The 20,520-nt window shown below is 46.7% G+C and overlaps 4 protein-coding genes across 5 annotated transcripts; 2 read left to right on the top strand and 2 right to left on the bottom strand.

The window, feature by feature from the left end:
- Positions 1-39: 39 nt before the first annotated feature.
- SHPK (sedoheptulokinase) lies at positions 40-8,448 on the bottom strand. Its single transcript, XM_014876607.2, has 7 exons — positions 7,913-8,448; positions 6,603-6,744; positions 4,150-4,333; positions 2,832-2,984; positions 1,606-1,781; positions 1,298-1,498; positions 40-457 (listed from the first exon to the last, which is right to left on the bottom strand). Exons 1-7 carry the CDS (start codon positions 8,078-8,080, stop codon positions 63-65), a joined length of 1,419 nt encoding a protein of 472 aa, XP_014732093.2. The 5' UTR covers positions 8,081-8,448; the 3' UTR covers positions 40-62.
- CTNS (cystinosin, lysosomal cystine transporter) lies at positions 8,283-15,261 on the top strand. 2 transcript variants are annotated; one of them, XM_088176957.1, is made up of 11 exons: positions 8,283-8,539; positions 8,971-9,044; positions 9,791-9,869; positions 10,411-10,495; positions 10,584-10,687; positions 11,558-11,689; positions 12,405-12,504; positions 12,599-12,718; positions 13,781-13,951; positions 14,148-14,265; positions 14,618-15,261. In XM_088176957.1, exons 2-11 carry the CDS (start codon positions 8,981-8,983, stop codon positions 14,746-14,748), a joined length of 1,104 nt encoding a protein of 367 aa, XP_088033083.1. In that variant the 5' UTR covers positions 8,283-8,539; positions 8,971-8,980; the 3' UTR covers positions 14,749-15,261. The 2 variants fall into 2 exon arrangements, with proteins under 2 accessions (XP_088033083.1, XP_014732125.2); XM_014876639.2 differs by having other exon boundaries at positions 8,530-8,769.
- Positions 15,262-15,530: 269 nt separating this feature from the next.
- On the bottom strand, positions 15,531-19,374 carry TAX1BP3 (Tax1 binding protein 3). The gene is made up of 4 exons (XM_014876642.2): positions 19,279-19,374; positions 17,649-17,768; positions 17,338-17,415; positions 15,531-17,112 (listed from the first exon to the last, which is right to left on the bottom strand). Exons 1-4 carry the CDS (start codon positions 19,315-19,317, stop codon positions 16,975-16,977), a joined length of 375 nt encoding a protein of 124 aa, XP_014732128.1. The 5' UTR covers positions 19,318-19,374; the 3' UTR covers positions 15,531-16,974.
- A 98-nt stretch (positions 19,375-19,472) lies between these two features.
- On the top strand, positions 19,473-20,312 carry EMC6 (ER membrane protein complex subunit 6). The gene is made up of 2 exons (XM_014876417.2): positions 19,473-19,663; positions 19,762-20,312. Exon 2 carries the CDS (start codon positions 19,804-19,806, stop codon positions 20,134-20,136), a length of 333 nt encoding a protein of 110 aa, XP_014731903.1. The 5' UTR covers positions 19,473-19,663; positions 19,762-19,803; the 3' UTR covers positions 20,137-20,312.
- Positions 20,313-20,520: the final 208 nt, after the last annotated feature.

Below are 20,520 nucleotides of genomic sequence, written 5' to 3' on the forward strand. Positions count from 1 at the left end.
AAAACACTTTAGAGTCAGGAAAAAAACAGAAACTGCATCTTAGGCCATTCCAAATAATGACTTTATTTACTATGGAACATCACCATAGCTGCCCCCACAGCAGCATCCACATCCTTCCCATAAACCACAGGGAATGGAAAAATCCTCTCCACTTCCTGCCTCAGCACCTCGTTCCTGGCAAGGGCACTGCCACTGCCCAGGATCCTCCTCACCCCCATCTCCTCCAGGTGCTGCACAGGTAACATGGAGCTGAGGTTCTCCACGAGGCCATGGCACAGGGCTCTGGTGACGTGGCCCAGGGACAGCTCAGAGGCACCAATGCCACTCACTGATGCCAACAGCTCAGGAAGGTGTCTCTCTCCAAAAATGGTTGGGTGGACTGAGAGCTTGCTGTGCTTTTGGGCCAAGGCTGCTTGGATTATCCTTGGGTAGATGGCAGACTCCTGAACCTGGAATCCTGCAGGTGGGAAATACCTTGTTACCAAGCAGAAAGGGTTTGGTGTATCTCACATGTGGACACTTACAGTGGACACTGTTTAGCTAAATACTGAATATCTTTTTCCATGCTCCACAGGTCATTGTGTGTCCAAGATTATGAACCATAATTCCCCCATCTGATTGTATCCAGAATGTGCAGTATCAGAAATCTTTTTCTGATACAGCAACTGCCTTTCCTGACAGTAACAGCTATTCCTCACTGCCTGTACTGTGCTAAGTTCCACAAAACAAAATCTTTAAAGAGACTAAAGCAGAGTTCAACTTCAGTGGCTGGATTCCATGTGAATGCAACATTCACCTCAAGTACTTACAGAAAGAACAATTTCAGAGCTTATTTCTGTAGTGCAAAACCCAAGAGATTATTAAAAAACCTGTCAATGCCATGCTTAAAGCACTTAAAAGATATTCCATGAGTTTGAGTCTTTAAGATCCATTAGAGTGCTGCAAAATATGCATCCAAAGGGCTCCTTTGGACTGCAGTCACACAAAATTAGAAGCTGTTGTCCTCAAATCTGCCAACCTTGCCTTCTGAAAATCATCTTGCACAAAATAATTCCGTCCTTGAAACAAAAGAAGGCCTAGAGGGAATATGAATGTGGAGTGCAAGCATGACTGTCCCAACATGTACAAAAGCTTCAGCAGGAAATTCCAGAGATCTGGGAAGCATGACCCAGGAATTACATCCTTGTTCCCTTTATGGCATGATGGAACAGCTCTAGGCTTGTCCCTTTGCCTCATCTTCCTTTTACCTTGATGATCAACCTCAGTTTTGTGTTTCACTCTCCTTGCAATGACTTACCCAGCTCTTGTGCCCACTGTGCCACCATTCCCACAAATGTTGCAAGCACATTCCCTCCGTTGAGTGATGCTGCCACTGCCAAGTAGTCACCATTGAAGTAGGGAAAATAAGTGACAGCTGAGGAAGGATCTGGTGCCTCTGGAGGCTGGAAACCCAAGGGCATTGAGATGGTCAGCTGAGCAGAGGTGCTGATATTAAGAACTAAAACATACCCAGAAAAAAGGAAAAAAGAAAATAATCAGTGTTTTATTAAGCTACCCTGAAGGAGAACAATGAGAAAAACAAATTAGATCCCAAAATGACCATACCTGCATCAGTCCTCTCAGTCAGACAGGAATAAACAGAGCACTGGAAATCTCCCAGAGCAATTCCTACTTTTGCTCCTTTGGGTATTCCATGCCATGCACAGGTTGTCCTGCCTGCAATGCTCCCAGGGTCTCCCACCTCTGGAAGCAAGTGGACAGGAAAGCCAGATTTTTTCAGTCTGGAAGCAGAACAACATTATTGGAATAAAGCAGTTTGGGAATGTGTGGCATTACTACAAAAAACTCTTTGAAGTCACAGATGAACCTGGCCACACATTTGCAGCTGCTGGCTTTATGGATGCTTTCACCAATTTAGAAAGCTTTGTCTTGGACAGGGGCAGCATTCCAGTCCAGTGGGCTGGGTAAACCAGTCTGGAAGAATAAATAGTTTTCCTTTCTATGCAATCTGAGTACCTGAAATTATACAGTACATGTTCAGCAAGTCTAATCTACTGATGTCATATGGACAAACAGGTCCAGGGTGAAAGGACAATCACAAAACCAGCAAAAAATGCAGCTAAGTATCAAAGAACTTCAGTTGTCATGCAATTAGTAGTTCACAATAAAATATTGAAGAGTTAAGTCCAACAAACTCCTTACACAATCAGCTGCAGGTGCTACAGCAACACCACCACATCAGTAAAAGTTCAGTCAGCAAAATGCAAACTTCTGTCACTCCTTCATACCTTGATGAGAAGATCTTTCAGCTTGGGAGTCCTGGCCTAACCTAAGCCCTGAAATATATAAGGCCTTAGCACTCATCCCTGAAAGAGCAAATCATTAAAATAAAAAAGTAAATAAATAAACTGATTCCTTCTAAGATTTCCTGTAGCTTAATAGCTCTTAAGTATTATTACAAGTAAGTTTTAGAAGCTATGAAGCTCAGCTCAAAGAACTACAGAGTGGTAACTGTTTACCATGGCACAGGGAACACTGTGGTTACACCTGTCCATCCCACCCCACCACAGAAAGGGAGAGAACAGCTTGGAATCACTGCTAAGTCTCTCAGCTCTGCTGTTTGTAGGTATTTTTAAAAATACTGGGCCAGATTTTATGAGATTTAAACAGAGCAAACTCTCAATAGCTCTTCACTACAGGCCACAATTGATTAGGAATAACTTTCAATCCCTTTTTATGTGTAGCACATCAAAAGTCAGGGCCCACAGAGGGGCTCACACTGCCTGGCACAAGCAGTGCACAAACTCCCCTGAATGGCCTTTAGCACTTACATGTCAGTATTCCAGCTCTTGTTTCTGCAGTTAAAATATCCCCAGCTGGCAGCATTCTGGACAGACATGAGTGGCTTCTTCAGGTCACACAACATGGCAACCACATAGTCCTGGATGGTGCCAGCTGCATCATAAGCCTTCAGAAAATCTGGACTTTTAAATAAGATATTTGAAAAACAAAAAAAAAAATAATGAGGGGGTTTTGCTTTAAGGCAGTGAGAAAAGACAACTTTCATTGCTAGGGGGAAATTCAGACATATGGGTCCATTTAAATATCAAACAGCCACCTCAGTGTGATCACTGAGGTGCATTTTATTGTTTTGGTTTGGTTTTTTAAATGGAATTTGTTATCCAAGCTGCAGTAATACTTATCTCCAGATGGAAGATGGAGAGAGGGCAGCTTTAAGGAATGGGTTGTCTAGGTTCAAAAGCACTGAAAAAATTACCTGGAAAGTAGTAATTGTTTGTGTGAAATAAAACAGCACTTTGTTGATCCTGGAGCATTATTGAAAAATAGGTAAATTCCCACACTGGGATCCACAAATTATGTGAATGGAAATGTAACAAATGTGAAGCAAAACAAAGCAGCTGGACTCATGACTTATGCAGCTCTAAAGATCACACCAAGTTCCATATATTTGCTGGACACACAGTGGAAAAAAAAAACAAGATCTAATAATTTTTTTCCCCAGTTATTGAACCTGAACTCATTGCAGAGGAAGAGACTGGCTCATTGAGAAAGATCAAACTGAAGAGCAAATCTTGCTGATGCCAAGTTATAAATGAAAAATTATATCTGCAGACACGCCACAACAAAGCAGAGCATTTGTGTCACCTCATGAGGATCTGTCTCTGTCTGAGGAAGGAAGGAACTGAAATTAATCTAGAGACTCTGTTTTAGCATCTGGCAGCAACCAGACCAAGCAACTCTGTTACTGTTTTAGGCATGCCTGTACTTTCCACAAAGCAGCACAAGGCAAAATGTCAGTGTTCAAACTGCATTAGCAGAGCTCCTCTGAGCAGCATTACAGACTAAAATTATTCTATGGTACTTTAAAGCTTCTGTTCCTATATGGTCAAAAGCTTATCCTTTTATTAGAGATCTGTAGCATTTTTACGAGGTCAGAGACTTTTGCATGCTTAATTGAATCTAGTTTATATTAAATATTGCCATTTTAAATATTCTTTGACTACTTAATTAAGATTATGATTGCAGAGAAGCGCAGCCCCTCAGCCTGGAGCAGCATTAACATGCTACAAAAATCCTAATTGCCACATAAATGCAAGATGAAAAACAGCCTTTTGAGCAGCAATGTACCTGTTCTTTAAATACCAGTAGACTGTGGCACATCCAAATCCTGTAGCCAGGCTCACGTGGGACTGTGGCCGGGGAAGGGAAGTGAGGAAGGTGGGGCTGCAGCGGCCGTCCTGCCAGGTGACCAGGGGACTGACCTGCTCTGCCTCAAAGGCAGGGCCTGTGCCACTCTCTGACCACTTGCAACCTGAAAACAAAACAGAATCCAAGAAATCCAGTGAGTCCCTGCAGCACAGCTTGCCTGGCATTCCTCATTTCTGGACACACATGATAATTTGTTAAACATATCAGAAGCAGAGCCAGTAGAGACTGCAATCAAATTAGTCTTAGTTTTTCCAGCCCTAGATAACATCATAGTGCAAATCACCCTTTGTAACACAGGGCATGGTATCCAAAGCCTTGCTTCTCTTTAAGAGAGATATTAAAGATATAATCTAAATAACAGGTGAGCCTCGAAAAACCCCAACCACAGTCTGCTATGGGAGTGAGGAGCTGGCATGGCATAAAAACCTCAGCTGGGATGTGCCACAGCAGCACCTGGAGAATGCTGCCCCAGAAATGAACTGCCCAGGATGAGCAGCACAAAGCTGCATCACCTTCAGAGCCAAAGTAACAAGAAATCTCGATCTGTGAGTATTAAGCAGTGGATTGCAAAGTACTAAAGAGTAAAACCCTCATGTACTACACAACAAAGCTTCACCAAAGGTAGGACAGGGCTTAATTCAGGGTTTAATTCAGTTTCCCAGTCCTGCAAGTTCCTTTTGAGCAGAGGGCACCACACCTTTGAGGAAACCTTCACATTCCTTCACTGAAGAGGGGCTGGGCTCAAGCACTGTTTGCCAGCACATTCCAGGGCACAGCTCTGACCTCTCCCAGGCCATCCCTGGACGCAGGGCAGGGACAGGACAGGACAGGACAGGTCACTCACTCTGGAACTGAGGCAAACTCTTGGGATTTGGCCAGGGAGCAGAGAGTCAAGAGAAGAGAATCAGCTTCCTGACTCGCACAAATCTAGCTAAAAAACTTAATTCTTGGGTTAGATACAGGGCTTGGAAGTCACACTCACACAGTAAAAAGCAGCCCTGAAGGCAGGGAGGTGCCATGAAAAACATGCAAAATAAAACACGTTTCTCATTCTCTCAATTCCCTGTTCTATCAAATCTGTTTGAACTGAATTTCCAATTGGCTGACTTTTCTAGTTTTAAATGGATTCTAAGAAATATTATTAGTCATAATCTAACCCTAAAGGATGCCATTAAAATTTTTATTTGTGTCCCAAAGGTCCTGGATTCATTTAGTCCACTCAAAACAAATGAGAGCAAACACCCTCTTTCACTTGATAGAAATGAAACTAAAGTGGCATGTGGCTTTAGGACATAAAATATTTACCAATATGACATAAGAATCTGTGCCCATGAACACACAAGGCTTTGTTATGCAGCTCCTGGGACAGCTGGAAAGCAACAACAGCTCCTTCAGTCCATCAGCCTTTGGACTTCTTTCTTTTTTATCATTTTTAGTATTAATGTAAAATTACAGCCAGTAATGAATAGTACAGTGCCTCCTCAAGCAATTAAGACTCTGAAAACTTCTGACAGGCAGTGACCAGCACTTTTGGGAAATCTTCATAACTCCTGTTATTAATAATAAGACTTGTATAATTGTCCAGATGAGCACATTACAGTTAAGTGAAAGAAGACATGGACCTACACTCTGGAAGCCTTAGACTTCAGTAGGTTTACAAGGCATCAGCCAAGAAGATAATCCACCCATATCTCACAGGGCTGGCAATCCAAGGCCTGGATTCTTCAAATATCCTCACTATCACAAGGATTATTTGGGTATTTGCACAACCAAGTCTCACATGACTACCTCACTGCAGCTGATTTTGTTTCTTAGGTCTTGGCAAGCAGCTGAGCATCCACAATCCTGACCACAGTCCTTTCTCAGCTCCTACTAACAGAAGCATAAGCAACAAAATGAATGCAACATGACAGCCTATGTATAACTTGCTAGGAAAAAAAAAAGTCTTGGGATTTTGGGAGCAAAAAAAGTAGTTATTGAGATGCTGGACAGCATCTAGGTAAGGGGTTTATGAGGTGAATAAAACCCCCCTGCAAGTTATTCACATGATGCAGAAGTCCTTTCAAATGGTAGCAGACAGCATGTGATGGAGAAATAATTAACAAGCCACAAGTATGTTATTCTTCCTTCACATTAATGACTGTGCTGACCCTGCAGGGATGTCATTAGGCTAAATCCTTTATCATTAACTATAGTGAGCAGCTGAAATTTCAGTAAAAAAAGGCAAAATTCCCGTAACAGATCTCCTCTTAATTCTGTTTTAGAGAAGACCAAAGTGACAGGGCAGTTTAATCACAGAATCACTTCCCTAATACAATTTAATTTTCTGCATCATAATACTCTGAGCAGGAATGTTAAAGAATGAATGTTACCTTTATCAGTTTTCCAAAACACAACCCCATGCATTTGTCCAGAAATACCAATGTGGGTGACTTGCTGAAGCTGCTGCTGAGGCAGAGCAGCAAGGCATTCATTCAATGCTTTTATGATTTTCTGGACATCCTGCTCCATTCCCTGCAATCACAAAGCATTATGCTGAGCATGAAGCCATTAGGATTCACTCAGTGTGTTTATTACACAAGGCTGCTTTAGTCAGAAGTGAAGGACAGAATTCATTTAGTTCAATAGCATTTATTAGAGTAATATTCACTACAAGACTGTAAAAAGAAAACAGAAGAAAAATTGCAGAAAACCCCACAAACCGACAAAAACAAAAATCCATAGTAGCAAGTTGAGCTTCTTAAACTGAAGGCCAAATAATTTTTAATTTCTTCAATAACCACACTCAACCATAACTTTTAAAAAAATCCATGACCACTGACTACAAGCTTTCATTTAGTCACCTGATCTATTGCTTCTCATTTTCCTCACAAAGAGAATAATCCAGGTGTTCTGATGTGTGTGTGCAGCCCCTCCACCTCTTCCTAAAGCTCCTCCCTATTTACTCACTGATGATTTTGATGATGCTGATATTCCATTTCTGGATATTCTATTCCTAGAACCACCCAAACTGTTCCCCAGGAAAAGCTCTCTCAGTTTCAAAGGTTCAGGTTACCTTGTGACAGACTAGTACAAAGATTACAAAACTATTGCAACAGAATCTAGGAATAGATGTGAACCATGTGTACAGGTACTTGGGGCTGTATAAACGGGCAGGAGGAGGGCTGGCCTGTTTGGTATCCTTGGTATCAGAAACTGCACATTTTTCATGATTCTGATTAATAGTTGGGGGTTTTTTTAGAATCACCAACACAATGGATGTAAAGATCTTCAACTGGAGTACTTGTTCCTGGTTATTTCCATGGGGAGCTCCCAGTTATGATCCCACCTCACATTAAAGTGCAAAATAAGAACCCTTCCAGTTGGCAAGTGGTTGCAGTTTCCAGACTGGGAGTGTCAAAGATAAGGTGGTGGCTCATGGGAGAATAGTTTTAGAGTGTCTCAGGCAATTTTTCAAAACCTGGGTCCTCCTTAAGTTGAGCAGCTCCTCTTGACTTCCTTGAACGATGAGCAGGGGGTGATTTAATTCTGCTTTTTGATATCCACACACATGCTGCCAATTCGGGCACAAAAACAATCCAGAAAAGCCGCTGTGCTCTGCCCAATGTACCAAAGCACCCAACCACTGCAAGGCAAGGCCGGTGTCCTGCAATTTCCCTGAGCGCTCCCTGGCAGCCCTTACCTGCGGTGCAGCTCCCAGGCTATCGCTGTGTGCCTGCGTGTCCCTGGAGCAGCTCTGTGCCAGCGCCAGCCCCCGCTCTGTCCCTGTCACCAGCGCTGCCTTCACCGATGTCGTGCCCAGGTCAATGCCCAGCACACAGGTGGGCCCAGGCCCGCCCTCCGCGGCCATGAGAGGATGGCTGTCAGCTTACCCAGCACGGACAGGCGGAACAACACGCACCGTGCCCAGCCCCGCACGGCTCCCGGTGCCGCCCGAGCCCCGCACGGCTCCCGGGGCCGCAGGGACGGGGCAGGAGCGCAACCTGGACTTCGCCCTCAGGCTGAAGGCGCCTCTCTGCCCTCAGCCACCACCCCTCCGCTGTGACAGTGACAAACCACCCCTTCCCCAGCTGATCCGCGCAGCTTTAAACCACGCTTTTTATCCAAATCAAACCACCACGGCGCCCAGGCCGCCTTGTCCCCCCGCTGACAGCTGTGTCCCCCTCATGGACCTGCTCCGCCACACCCAAGATGGCCCCCAGGGGCGGCCTCAGTGGCGTGGTGGGCGCTGGGCGGGGAGTCCACAGGCGATCGCCTCACGTGAGAGCCGAAAAGGGAAGAACCGGGACGGCGCTGGGCACTGAAATAGGTGGGTTCCCGCCCGCTCCCCGGTACCGCCGCCTCGGCAGCAGCGCGTTCCAAAGTACCGGGTACTCCGCTCCGCCGGAGCTCCGGTGGAAAGGGCGGCAGGACTACAAGTCCCAGCGTGCACCGCAGCGCGGCGCCAGCGGCTAGGGTCTGGCGGGGGCGCGGGGATTGCCGAGATTTGTAGTCCCGTGCATTGGTGTGGGACGGGTCCGTCACGGGAGCAGCGCTGAGGTAAAGATGTGCCCGGGGCGGCCGGACAGACACAGGGACGGGGAGATCGGTGCCCTCCGAGCGGGGCTGAGGGTCCCTCGGCCGGCCGGGCTGGCGGCCGTGCTGCTGCGGAGGCAGCTGTTTGCCACGGCTTCCAGCGGAGGGGTTTGGCTGTGTGGCCGTGTGGGTGCTGAGGAAAGCTTCTCTCTGCTTTTTCTGCAGCTTTTCCACCATGAGGACGCGATACCTGCTCCCCGCTCTGCTGAGCCTCTGGCTGGCGCTGCTGGGGCCTGGCGGTGAGTGTTCGGTCAGCCCAGCTCGGGCCCACAGGGCTCCAGAGCAGTAAGAGAAGGGAGAGGGCAGCTCTTTATTTATCCCACTACATATTACATCTCTCCAGGGATACCTGTGCCACGCTTCCCATCAGCTCTTCTCTCGTGCTCCTGCACTGTTCTGAGAGACTGCCTGTGCACCTCATGCTCCAAAATCACTTCTGCAGATTAAATACTGCCTGGGGAGCTTCTCTGCACATAACTTCCTGTGAACACTGTGTAATATGTGGCAACAGGAAAAAAAAGTGTCCAGGCCAACCTGTGCAACCTCTCTCTGTTTGTGTAAATGTACGTTCTCATGGACATCTGGGTACTTGGTTTGAATTTGTTGCCCAATAAACAATTTTTTATTAAATTTGGGGCACTTGGGTCTTCTAGATCACCAGGATCATACCAAGAACCAGGGTGGATTTGCAGCACCCTATAACTTTCCCTTGGCATGAACATTTGTTGCACTTAAAGCATTTAGATTACTTCCTTGCAACATGTTCAAGTGACAGTTATTTACTTCTCTTTTTAAGTTGTTTGGTTGCCTTGAAATAAGCTAAACTCCCCTTTTGCCTTTTATCTTGTGTACTTATCTGATTGATCTGATACTGCAGAGACCAATGGGTAAAATATCTATGGCACAAAAATATAGGCTGTTCTTCTGAAGGAGCTATTCACAGTAATTAAGATTTGTGTGGGTGTTTTTTCACCCCCCCCCACAGATGGAGCCATTGTGTTGTCAGTCCCTGAAGTGGTTTCTCTACAAAGTGGAAGTTCAACAAACATCACTATTTCTCTGAGGTAAAATCGTGATTTATTTACTTTCCCTTTGGAACATGGGAAAGTTCCTCCCTTTCTGAAAACTGATGCTTAAGAGAAACTTGCATTTCCTAGAAGGATTACATCCTGAACAAATGCTCGGTGGAGTTTTTTAGGAAAGCTGGGCAGAACTGTATCACTTGGAAAGGTTTTATTTGTTTTGTTTTGTCTTTCTGCTGTAATTTCTGTCCTTCATCACCCCAAGTGCATGTGCCTTGTTTCTGCCCTGTTTCAGCAAAGGGTAATGAGCACAAGGACAGGACAGGATAGGATCCTTTGGTGACTTTGCCACTTGTGTGGAGAAGAGGGAGGCACAATGTGGCCATACTACCATCACTGGATCAGATAAAAGAACCAATGCAATGTTCACACACTTTGTTGCTGGTTCCCCTGAGCATGAGGCAGGTTCTGTTGTGTGTGGGCTGCTCATTACTGAGAGGATTGAGCTTGGGATGCTCCCCTGCAGCCCAAAGCAACCTTTGAGCTCAGGCACTAGCCTAACTTGTTTTTTCTGCCTTCTCAGGGCTCCACTAAACGAGACACTGGTGATAACTCTTAATATTACACACTCCTCAAAGCACAGCACCATTGTTGAACTTCCTGGTGAGGTAAGTGACTGCACAGACTTGTATCCTTATGCAAAAATCTCCTGTTATTATGGTGCAACTCCTTTCTTCCCTCTGCTCTGCCTTGCAGGTACAGTTCCCTGCAGGTCACACTAAAGCAGACTTCCAAGTGAAAGCAGATGATGTGGGACAAGTAACAGTTCACCTTTATGCCAAAAATTCCAACTTAACTGGGTGAGAAACTGGTTTTTTGTTCTACTTACTATCCTGTAGCTTCCTAAAAGTTGGGGTAACTATTCCTAGGAGTTAAATAGGACGTGAGTGGGATGCAGTTAAGAAGATGGGGTAACCCTGCAGCAAATCCCCAAGTATTCAGATAAATAGAGGGCACAGCAGCAGAGTGGTGTCTTAGATTTAATTATAAGATGACTGAGTTCTCATGGCTCTTTAGTTTGGTTTTAATAGAGCCTCCCAAAAGTATGAAGATTACATATCAGCTTTTCTGATCTGGTAAGCATTTGGCTGTCAGTGTCCAGTGGGGTGGTGTTCTTACTGTGTGCAGGATTTGTTCTGGAGTTCCTGGGGTGCATCAGTTAGGGGAGCCCTCTCCTCACAGATGCCAGTTCTCCCTCCTAGGAAAAGCCTAGCCAGATGGAGAAAGCTGGATTGTCTTTACTTGTGGCCCAGATACAGATACAGCAACAGGATACTCCTGTTTCACTTCCTTGTTTTGCTTCTGCTTTTGAGACTGGAGGCAAAGGCAGAGGCGAGCACGTGGAACACTCACAGGGCAGCAGGATCGTGAGGAGTGCAGCTCTGCTCTTGCCTAACAGAGCCTGTGCTGACAGACTGCAAGCCACAGGCACAAGGTGACCTTTGGGAACATTCCCATGGTGAAAGGATGGAAAGGAAAGACTCAGGAGTGGGAGGTGTCCCAATCATAACAAGGTCACAAATGAAAAGGGGAGCAACTCAGCTGAACCCAACCAAATCTTTATTGTCCTGTCTCAACACGTGGACTCTGTTTCCTCTCTCAGAACAAAACAAGACAAAATCTCCTGAAAAAAACATGAATTAACTGATTCTTTTTGCATTAATCATCAGGCCTAGGATTCAATTTCAAGTGATTCACAGCATCATAGTGAGATATGCTGATGAGGTGATTGGCTGGATCTATTTCCTCGCCTGGTCCATCTCCTTTTATCCTCAACTCTTTGAGAACTGGCGACGGAAAAGGTAAAGAGAGATGTGTTTGCAAGTCACTAAAACACTTCTGCAAATCATGTTCATAGCTTCAGTTACATCCATCTTGATTATTGGGAATTATCTGTGGAAAGATGGGGAATAAGGCAAACGTAGGGTCTGAATAATTGCAGTCCCAGTGAGCTTTTATATATGCAGGCTAGAGGGAAACCAAGTGCATCCTACAAACACCTCATCCTAAGATTTGGCATCCAGTATGAATTTGTGATAGAGGAGACTTACCCATTCCTTTTGGTGCCGTGTTGTAAATCATCTGGCTGAGCCAGCTGTGCTGATCATTTTCAAAGATACCAGCCTTGAGAGCTGTTTCTCAGACACCTCCTTGTGGTGTCATCATTAGGCCAGCTCATTCTTGAGCTAAGTGACTCGAAGTAGGAGCATTATCATATATGAAAATGAAGCCATTTGATCTGGCACTGATGCACTTGTGCTTTTTGGATTCAGGCTGGAAGGGCTTTATCAGGCAGGCTGAGCTCATGGAAGGGTGCAGAGACACAAAGTGATCCATGAGAGCTCTGTTATTTCACCCAGCTTCCTGATGAACTCACAGCATTGTGTGGTCACAATGCCTGAAGCTTTTGCTTACACCAGAAACTGCCTATAAATCAGTACATTCCAGGATCAATTTGTCCCTGGAACTGCCTGTAACTAATGCATGTTTCTCTTTTTTTTTTCCCCCCTTCTCTAGTGTTGTTGGACTAAGCTTTGACTTTCTAGCATTAAACCTTACTGGCTTTATAGCATACAGTGTGTTTAATGTTGGGCTCTTCTGGATTCCCTTGATTAAGGTGAGCATGATTCTCTCTTAACACGTGCTGGGGGCTGGGTATGTGCAGACGGGAGTTAAGACACGTGGCTGGTTTTGCTTTCTCTTACCTCTAGGAGGAATTCCTGGTCAGTTATCCCAGCGGGGTGAACCCTGTGGCCATCAATGATGTTTTCTTCAGTCTCCACGCAGTAGCCCTGAGTCTCGTCGCCATCATTCAGTGCTGCGTCTACGAGGTGAGTCTGGGTGCTGGGCTCACCTGTGGGCTCTGCCAGAGCTCCCTCTGCTGGGCACCTCCCTGCTCCTTTTGGGCTCCAAAATCCCAAATTCCCTGCACTTCTACCTGCCTTTCCAAGAGCCAGCTGCCTTCAGCTTTCCTGAGCTAGCAGCATCTCCACTAACCTTATCTACTTCAGCCTCATGGATGTTCCAAGCTTATAAGTAAACTCCTTAGGGACTCAAAATAACTGAGGCAAACAGCCAAGTTCATAAAGTTCCCAAACAGATCTCTAGCCAGCACAGATTACAGATCTTCACAGCACAAATGCTTTGCTATTTTCTTGGAGCATTCTTCAGGCTAGGATAGGACTTTAGATACTCCCTGCAATTCAAACACAGGTTTTTTTCAGCTTCTTTCCTAAAACAGCTGTAAATGCCCTTTCATAATTCACCCTTTTCAAGTGACACTGATTGTTCCAGTCAAGTGGATCTTACTTAATCCCATTGATTGTTCCAGTCAGGTGGTTCTTTGTTTAATTTTCATTGTAAAAGCCTCTCATCTGAACAGGCCAATTTTCTCTAGATGGTAACTGTTTCTCTCTTGGAGTTCTTCCTTTGGCCATTCTAAACCTAAAACTGTAACAGCCCATCTGTCATCATTGCCAGGTACTACAGACCTAGTGAAGAATTAGAAAGCAACCATAAATCTTTTACTGTAATGTTATTATCAGCTTTTTGCACATACAGGAACTCTTGATCTCATCAGATTGAATTTTGGAGATTTGTTACAGATTATGCACCATTAATACTCAAGAATACTGTTCCCCCTTGCTCAGGGACAGAAGTGTTTTGAATGATTGATATGAATATTGCTCATCAGGTCTTGCCAACCTCCAGCTGGTTGCTGTAGCACTTGCTTAATTTTAAAGTTCTCCTGTGGTACCAGCCTGACTGGTAAAACAGGTTTGGACTGTAGTGTTGCACTGTCCTTAACAAAGTATCTTTGTGTCTGGGGATTGTGACCTGGCCAAAATATATCAGTGTTTCTAGGTGAAAATATATCTGTGTTCCTATTTCAGAGAGCAGGTCAAAAAGTATCCAAAACTGTTGTTGGACTCCTGGCACTTGCATGGATCTTCACCTTCACAACGCTGTTCCTGGCTGCAGCTGAGGTGATGACATGGCTGCAGTTCTTGTTCTGCTTCTCCTACATTAAGTTAGCAGTCACACTGATCAAATACTTCCCACAGGTAAATGTGAATTATTCTGCTTGCATTTCATATCCCTGCCACCCTCAGCCTGCAGTGTGTGCTCTTGAAAGTCTGAAGAGATTAAACCACCAATAATTATTTATTAATAGTGACAAACCAGTAGAATTGTAGTGAAAACTGCTTGAATGTCAGTCCCAAATGTCTGTGCATGACACTCTTCTTGTCACACTCCCAGGCCTACATGAATTTCCTTCGCAAGAGCACTGAGGGATGGAGCATTGGAAATGTGTTCCTGGACTTCACTGGTGGAAGCTTCAGCCTTCTCCAGATGTTTTTGCAGTCATACAACAATGGTAAGCCTGGAACTGAGGTGCTGGAGCCTATCTTTAATAGGGTGGGAGGTCCCACTACAAAGCAGATATAAAGCAGTAGGGTATCTCAGAAGAATGATATTTGTGCTTTGTTGTGGGCAGCTGTTCTTATAGAAAGGATAACGAAGCTGTTCATATTCCCCCAAGATACAAAATGAAGTAGTCATCCTGAAGAAACCACAGGAACAGTTATTAATTAGCTTGGCATAAGGTGTGCACTGCAGTCTTAGGTGTGTCTGAGCAGTCCACGTAATAGACATGAACTTCTCTAAAGTGTCTTAAGACAAGACTACACCTGAGGAGTCAGAATTAACTCAAATTTTGTGTTTGACAGATGAATGGAAGTTAATCTTTGGAGATCCAACCAAGTTTGGCCTGGGTGTCTTCTCCATTGCATTTGACATTGTTTTCATGGCCCAGCACTACTGCCTGTACAGGAGACGAGGGTATGAGCCCTGTGAATAACAACCACCACTTGTGGAGACTAAAACTTTAAACTGAACTCGTCTCTACCCTGATCCTCTCTGGGCTGGAACACAAACTGTTGCCTTGCCAAGCACTGACTGCCAGATGCCTTAAGGACAGCAAGCTCTCAGCTGCACATGGGACACTTGTGCCTGTTGAAGCTGCACACACAGCTCAGTGGGAGCTGTCCAAGCAACACATGGCTCTTTTTTCACCAACCACAGGGAAGAGAAAGACCAAAGTGATGTCTTTCTCATTGGAGGTGAAGCACAAAGAGCAGACTTCTGTCTTCCAAAAATCTGAGATCATGTTTAAGCAACCACTTAATATCTTTAAGTAATGACTGAAGACTGTCTGTGGATCCAAGTGCTGCTGCTGACCATTCCCAGACAACTCACAGTCCACCACCATTCAGGCTGGCCACAATGGTACATCACAATAATGAGGTTGGTAACAAATGCACAAATATTTCAATTTGAACTCTTTATTAAAAAAAATCCTAACAAACAGAAACTGTATTCTTATTTCACTGAAAGCTCTTTCAAAGGTGCTAAGTAATTAGAAGGGAATCTGTGCATTTATATTGGAATACCTGAAACCCAATGTGTCTTTCTAGGTGTCAGCCTAAGGAAAACTAGATCCCAGGTGAGGTTTGACAGTTCCCCACCAGTGAAACCAGACCTTACTGATTTCAGTAATTCCACAATCTACTCTTGAGCCAAAAAGGTCTCAGCTGGAGACACCCAAGTGATGTGGCACTCTTAAATGTAAGGAGAAAGAGCTCAGGAAAACCAACTTTGTTTTATTGTGTGTAAAATCAAGTGAAAAAAAGCAGTACAAATAGCAGTGTATCTTTATAGTAACAAAAATAACTCCCAACTTGAAAGACTTCAAATTTACTACTGAATTCTTAAGTTACAAAACTCCAAAGCAGGACTGTAGTAATTCCAGAGATATAAAATTGGTAAGTAGGCATCTGCTGGTGTGCACAGAACAGTCTGAGATGCATCAATCACAATGGCAGAGCAGTAAGGTACTGAATAAATTAGTCTGCCACCTCCTCTTGCTCTATTTACAACTGCTTACCTCAAGGCTGCTTAAGGAAACTAGAGATATGTATAGATCAACTGAAGAGGATTAAAAACTCCAGGTTTTGGATAATTGTAAAGCTAACTGGCTAACAAACCACAGGATGCTAGATCATGGACTTAGGGTTGCAGCAAGAATCTTCAGTCCTGTGGCATGTTGATTTGAACCACTGAGTATCCTACTAGAAGTTTAAATTTGGTCAAGAGGCACTTCTGCAAATTACTGGCATATTCATCTCTTCCATCCAACAAATCATTGATTTAAGCAAAGCCTTCTAAAAGACAAACCAAAATCCCTTCCGTTTCAAGTCTGATAGAAGTGGAATGAAGAACTGAAAACTCAACAGCTACGAGCAGCATTTCTGATAAGTTCAGGAACATTGTTTTGTTTCCTGCTCCATATTCCTTTAAATTAAACTCAGTTAATCTGATGGTACAAATTGGGAACAAGGAGAATTCAGGTTTTTACCCTGCCAGTGAGGCTGAACTGTAGTGTCCATGAAGTTGTAGTGTATTTCACAGGCATTGATGTAATACTTGTGTGTTACTCAGTTGTTTCTTGCCTGAAGAGGCTGCTTTGTCCAGGGAATCCTTGCAGGAAACTGTAATGCCCCAAACCCTTCAGCCACTCTCTATCTTGCACACAGTGAAGGATTAGTAGAGTGCTCCTCCCCACAGCACTGTGCAGCTCTTAACTCTGGCATTTGAATTTGGTGGGGGGGGGGACAGGACAGCTCCCTTCTAAAAGCTTAGGCACAGCAAACCCTCTGGTCTCCCATAGCAGAAACCACATTTCCTCCTAAAATAGGAGGCTTTTAGGCTACAGAAGAATCCTGTCCAAGTTAAGGCTTTTCCAGTTGCTCTTAGATAACCTGGGTCTGTCCTGTCCTGAAAGCCATGACTACAGAAGTCTTGCCATGTACCTGCAGGGCAGACTTTAGAGAAGCACTGTGCTGAGGGGAGTATTGTTTTACTACTGCCAGTTACACCAGAAGAAGTTAAAATAAAAAAGTAGTGTTTACCACAGGTAGGAACATGCACTCCTTCCAGACAACCTGTTCCAGTCTAATATTTGTTTCTTTCTTTGATACCAGTCTATACATCTCCCTCCCCACCCCCTCCCCAGCTGGATGATGGATTAGGACATCATGGATTGCTGCACAGCCTTCTGCAGGGACTGCCTGGTCACCAGCAGCCGTACCACCTCCTCATTCCTTTTGGTCAGCCTCTTCCTGGCCTGGTCATGGGTCACCATTGTCATATCCCAGCCATTCACCTGGGAAAAAAAAAAAACAAACATAAAGTAAGGCAGGTGCAGGGACTCACTCCTGTAACTGTTCTATCAGAATCACGTAGTGGATATGGTTATGCCACAGCTCAGTTTGTTTGTAAACCCCACAAACTGTCCTGGGAAGTACCCAAAAGATTATTTTCCCCAGCAGATGCTTCTCTGCACTGTGCAGCTGGTACTACATCAGTACTGTCTTATCTTGGTGCTTACCTGCATGATCTTATCTCCAATCTGGAGTCCTGCAACTTCTGCTGGGCCTCCCTCTGTCACCCTTGTTACATAGATACCCTGGGAAAAAAAAATTAAATGTTCATCTACTAAATATGGGAGGATTCAGTACTGTAGTGTATTATGAGGTTTTAGTTAAAAACAGGCTTGTGCAATGTTGGAAAATAGAAAAGGTGGAGAAGTCATTTGAATAACCTCAGTCTGCAAGTGATAATGGGGCAACAGAATAGCTATGGCAGATGGGTGTCTCAGCCTTTGGGAGAGGGAGCCAATACAGAAAAAGATTATCTGACCTTGTCAGTCTTGTCTTCAGAGAAAGGATTCTGAGTAGGGTCCTGATCAATGCCACCCCCAATGCTGAATCCCAGAATCAAATTGTCACCTTGACGAAGCTTATGTATTTCAATTCTTTGCTGGAAAGAGAAAGAGATCAAACAGCTGAGTATTGTGACAAATGGAAGAAATTTCAAGTGCATTTCAGACACAGATACTTCAGATCCAGTTGGATTGTCTTTCACAGAGATCCCAGGACACAGCCCAGCACCTCAATGACTCAGAGCTTTCCTGTTGCCCGGGAATAGAAAGGAACAACACTAAAACCAGAGCAGGTCTCTTTAAACATGACTCATGCCTTGATAACCAGCAGCCACTCATGACCAGCCTCATCTTGCTCGTTATCCACATGCCCTGTGTTCCTGCTAGTCCTATCAGCAGAAATAACAATCTATTATTAGGATGGTTCTTTTTCAGGATAACTTTTGTAACCCGGGGCAGGTTCCTCACTGCCCGATGCACAGAGGCATCTGACCAGCTTTGTGCATTATGTCAGCATTGTAGAAATGCCAGCTGGTGCAAATCCTGAGCCACGGTGAAAAGCCACGGTCTTAACTGACACAATAACTTCTCAAAAGGTGCTTCAGCCCTATCTAATCGAAGATGTTCCTGCCCAACGCAGGGGAGTGGATGAGATGACCTTCATGGGTGCCTTCCAACCCAAACCATTCTGTGATTCTCCTCTCGCAGCCCTATCACACAGACCCTGAACTTCCCGACTAAATTCCAAACTCCCCGGGCACAGCATCCGTGTCCTCAGCTGGGGCCACACACCCAAGAACAACCCCAGTTACCATTCCAGCCAGGGGAAAGCACGGAATCCCTCACTTGCACTGCTTGTGTTGATTAAAGCCATTATCTCACTTTAAAAGCTCTGCTTCCTAAACCCCACCCAGACAAGCAGGTGCCTATCCTGCCCCTGCCCTCGCAGAGAGGGCACCGCACCGAGCTTGGGCTCGGCTGCAGCAAGGTCCCGGTACCGGGAGAACGCGCTTCTCGGCGGGGCTCGCTCCCTCTTTTCTCAAGCAACGCCCGAGCAGCCCCGGCCAGGGCTCGGTCCCTCCGCCCGGAGGAGTTTCCCCCCTGTTCTCCCAGCCGGTATCGCGGACGGAGAATCTGACAGCCCCCGCGGCGGGGAGCGGCCGCTGGGGCGGCAACCGGGGCCGGCGGCGCTGCAGACCGAGCGGCCGCGCCCTCCGCCCGCGGACCGGGACTGCCCGGGCACCTCCGCCCTCCGACAGCCCGCGGGGCGCTGCCGGGCGGCACCGGCACCGGTGTCCCTGTCCCTTCGCTCGCTCCTTCCACGGACCCGCCGACCGGAGCTGCCCTGGGGCGGCACCTCGACCCTCTGACAGCGCGCACCCGGGCACTACCGGCATCCCCCTCTCCATCCCCGCCAGCAGCCTCTGGCACGGTATCCCCCGAAAATCGGTGACCGGCTGCCCCGGTACGAACGCCATGTCCGCCCCTCCCGTCCCCGCTCACCACCACGGCGGTAACCGGCTGTCCCGGTACGAACAGCATAGCCCTGCCATCCCCGTCCCGCTCTGCAGCCCCCGTTTTGTCCTGCCCTGTCCCATCCCCGCTCACCACCACGGCAGTGACCGGCTGTCCCGGTACGAACGCCATGTCCGCCCCGTCGCCGCCGCCGCCCGAACAAAAGCGCCTCGCCCGGCTCCGCCCCCCGCTCCCCGCCAGCCAATCCGACCCCGCCCCTCATTCCCAGTCAGCCAATCCGGAGCCCCCACTCATACCCAATCAGCCAATCCGGAGCCGCCCCGCTCACGGCGCGCCGCCCGTGCGGCCGCGTCCCGTCGGCCTCCAGGCCAAGATGGCGGCCGGGCGGTGGCGGCGGTGCGGTCGGGGCAGGCTGGGCCCGGCGGGCGGCCCGCGGTGACGGGCGCTGTGCGAGGTCCCTTGGCACGGTGCGAGGCCTGACGGAGCGGCGGGGCTGCGCGCCGCTCGTGGATGAGAGGTATGGAGGAAGGGGAGGACGGGCGGGAGGGCCCGCCGGGCTCTCCCGGCGGCCTGAGGGCGGGCGGGCTCGTACAGCGTGTGTTTGCTTCACCTCAGTGTCGGTGCGAGCGAGGAGCTGCCCGAGCCCGGCGCGGAGCCATGGCCGCCGTGGTGGCCAAGCGCGAGGGGCCGCAGTTCATCAGCGAGGCGGCGGTGCGGGGCAACGCGGCCATCCTGGACTATTGCCGCACCTCGGTGTCCGCCCTGTCGGGAGCCACGGCGGGGATCCTCGGCCTCACCGGCCTGCACGGCTTCATCTTCTACTTCCTGGCCTCCGTGCTCCTCTCCGTGCTGCTGGTGCTGAAAGCCGGGCGGCGGTGGAACAAGTACTTCAAGTCGCGGAGGCCGCTGTTCACGGGGGGGCTCGTGGGAGGGCTCTTCACCTACGTGCTGTTCTGGACTTTCCTGTACGGAATGGTTCACGTGTACTGAGCGGCTCCGGGGATAACGGAGCAGCGGGACTCTTGCCAAAAGTCACTACACAATAGGCCAGCTCACCTTCCAAACTGTTGTCCGTGGCTCGTGTCGTTAATGCTGTTGGTAAATTACGTCCAAGTACAAGTTAATCAGTAGCACTGTTCTAATTAAACTGAATGTGAAGCACCGCTTGGATGCCTCCTGTATTTGTTTCCTTCTTAAGGGGTAATTTCTCCTTAAGAGCAGGTGCAGCTTTGGGGTTTGACTCATATAATCCCTTGTATCCTTTGTGTTTTGATACATACACCAATTACACCCCCCTCTGAATGTGCTGCCTTGTCACTACACACAAATAGTAGAGGAGTAACACAGCACTCTGAAATAATTAAATTACTTTAA

This window comes from Sturnus vulgaris, chromosome 21 (genome assembly GCF_052056855.1).
Source record: "Sturnus vulgaris isolate bStuVul1 chromosome 21, bStuVul1.hap1, whole genome shotgun sequence".
Lineage (NCBI taxonomy): Eukaryota > Metazoa > Chordata > Aves > Passeriformes > Sturnidae > Sturnus > Sturnus vulgaris.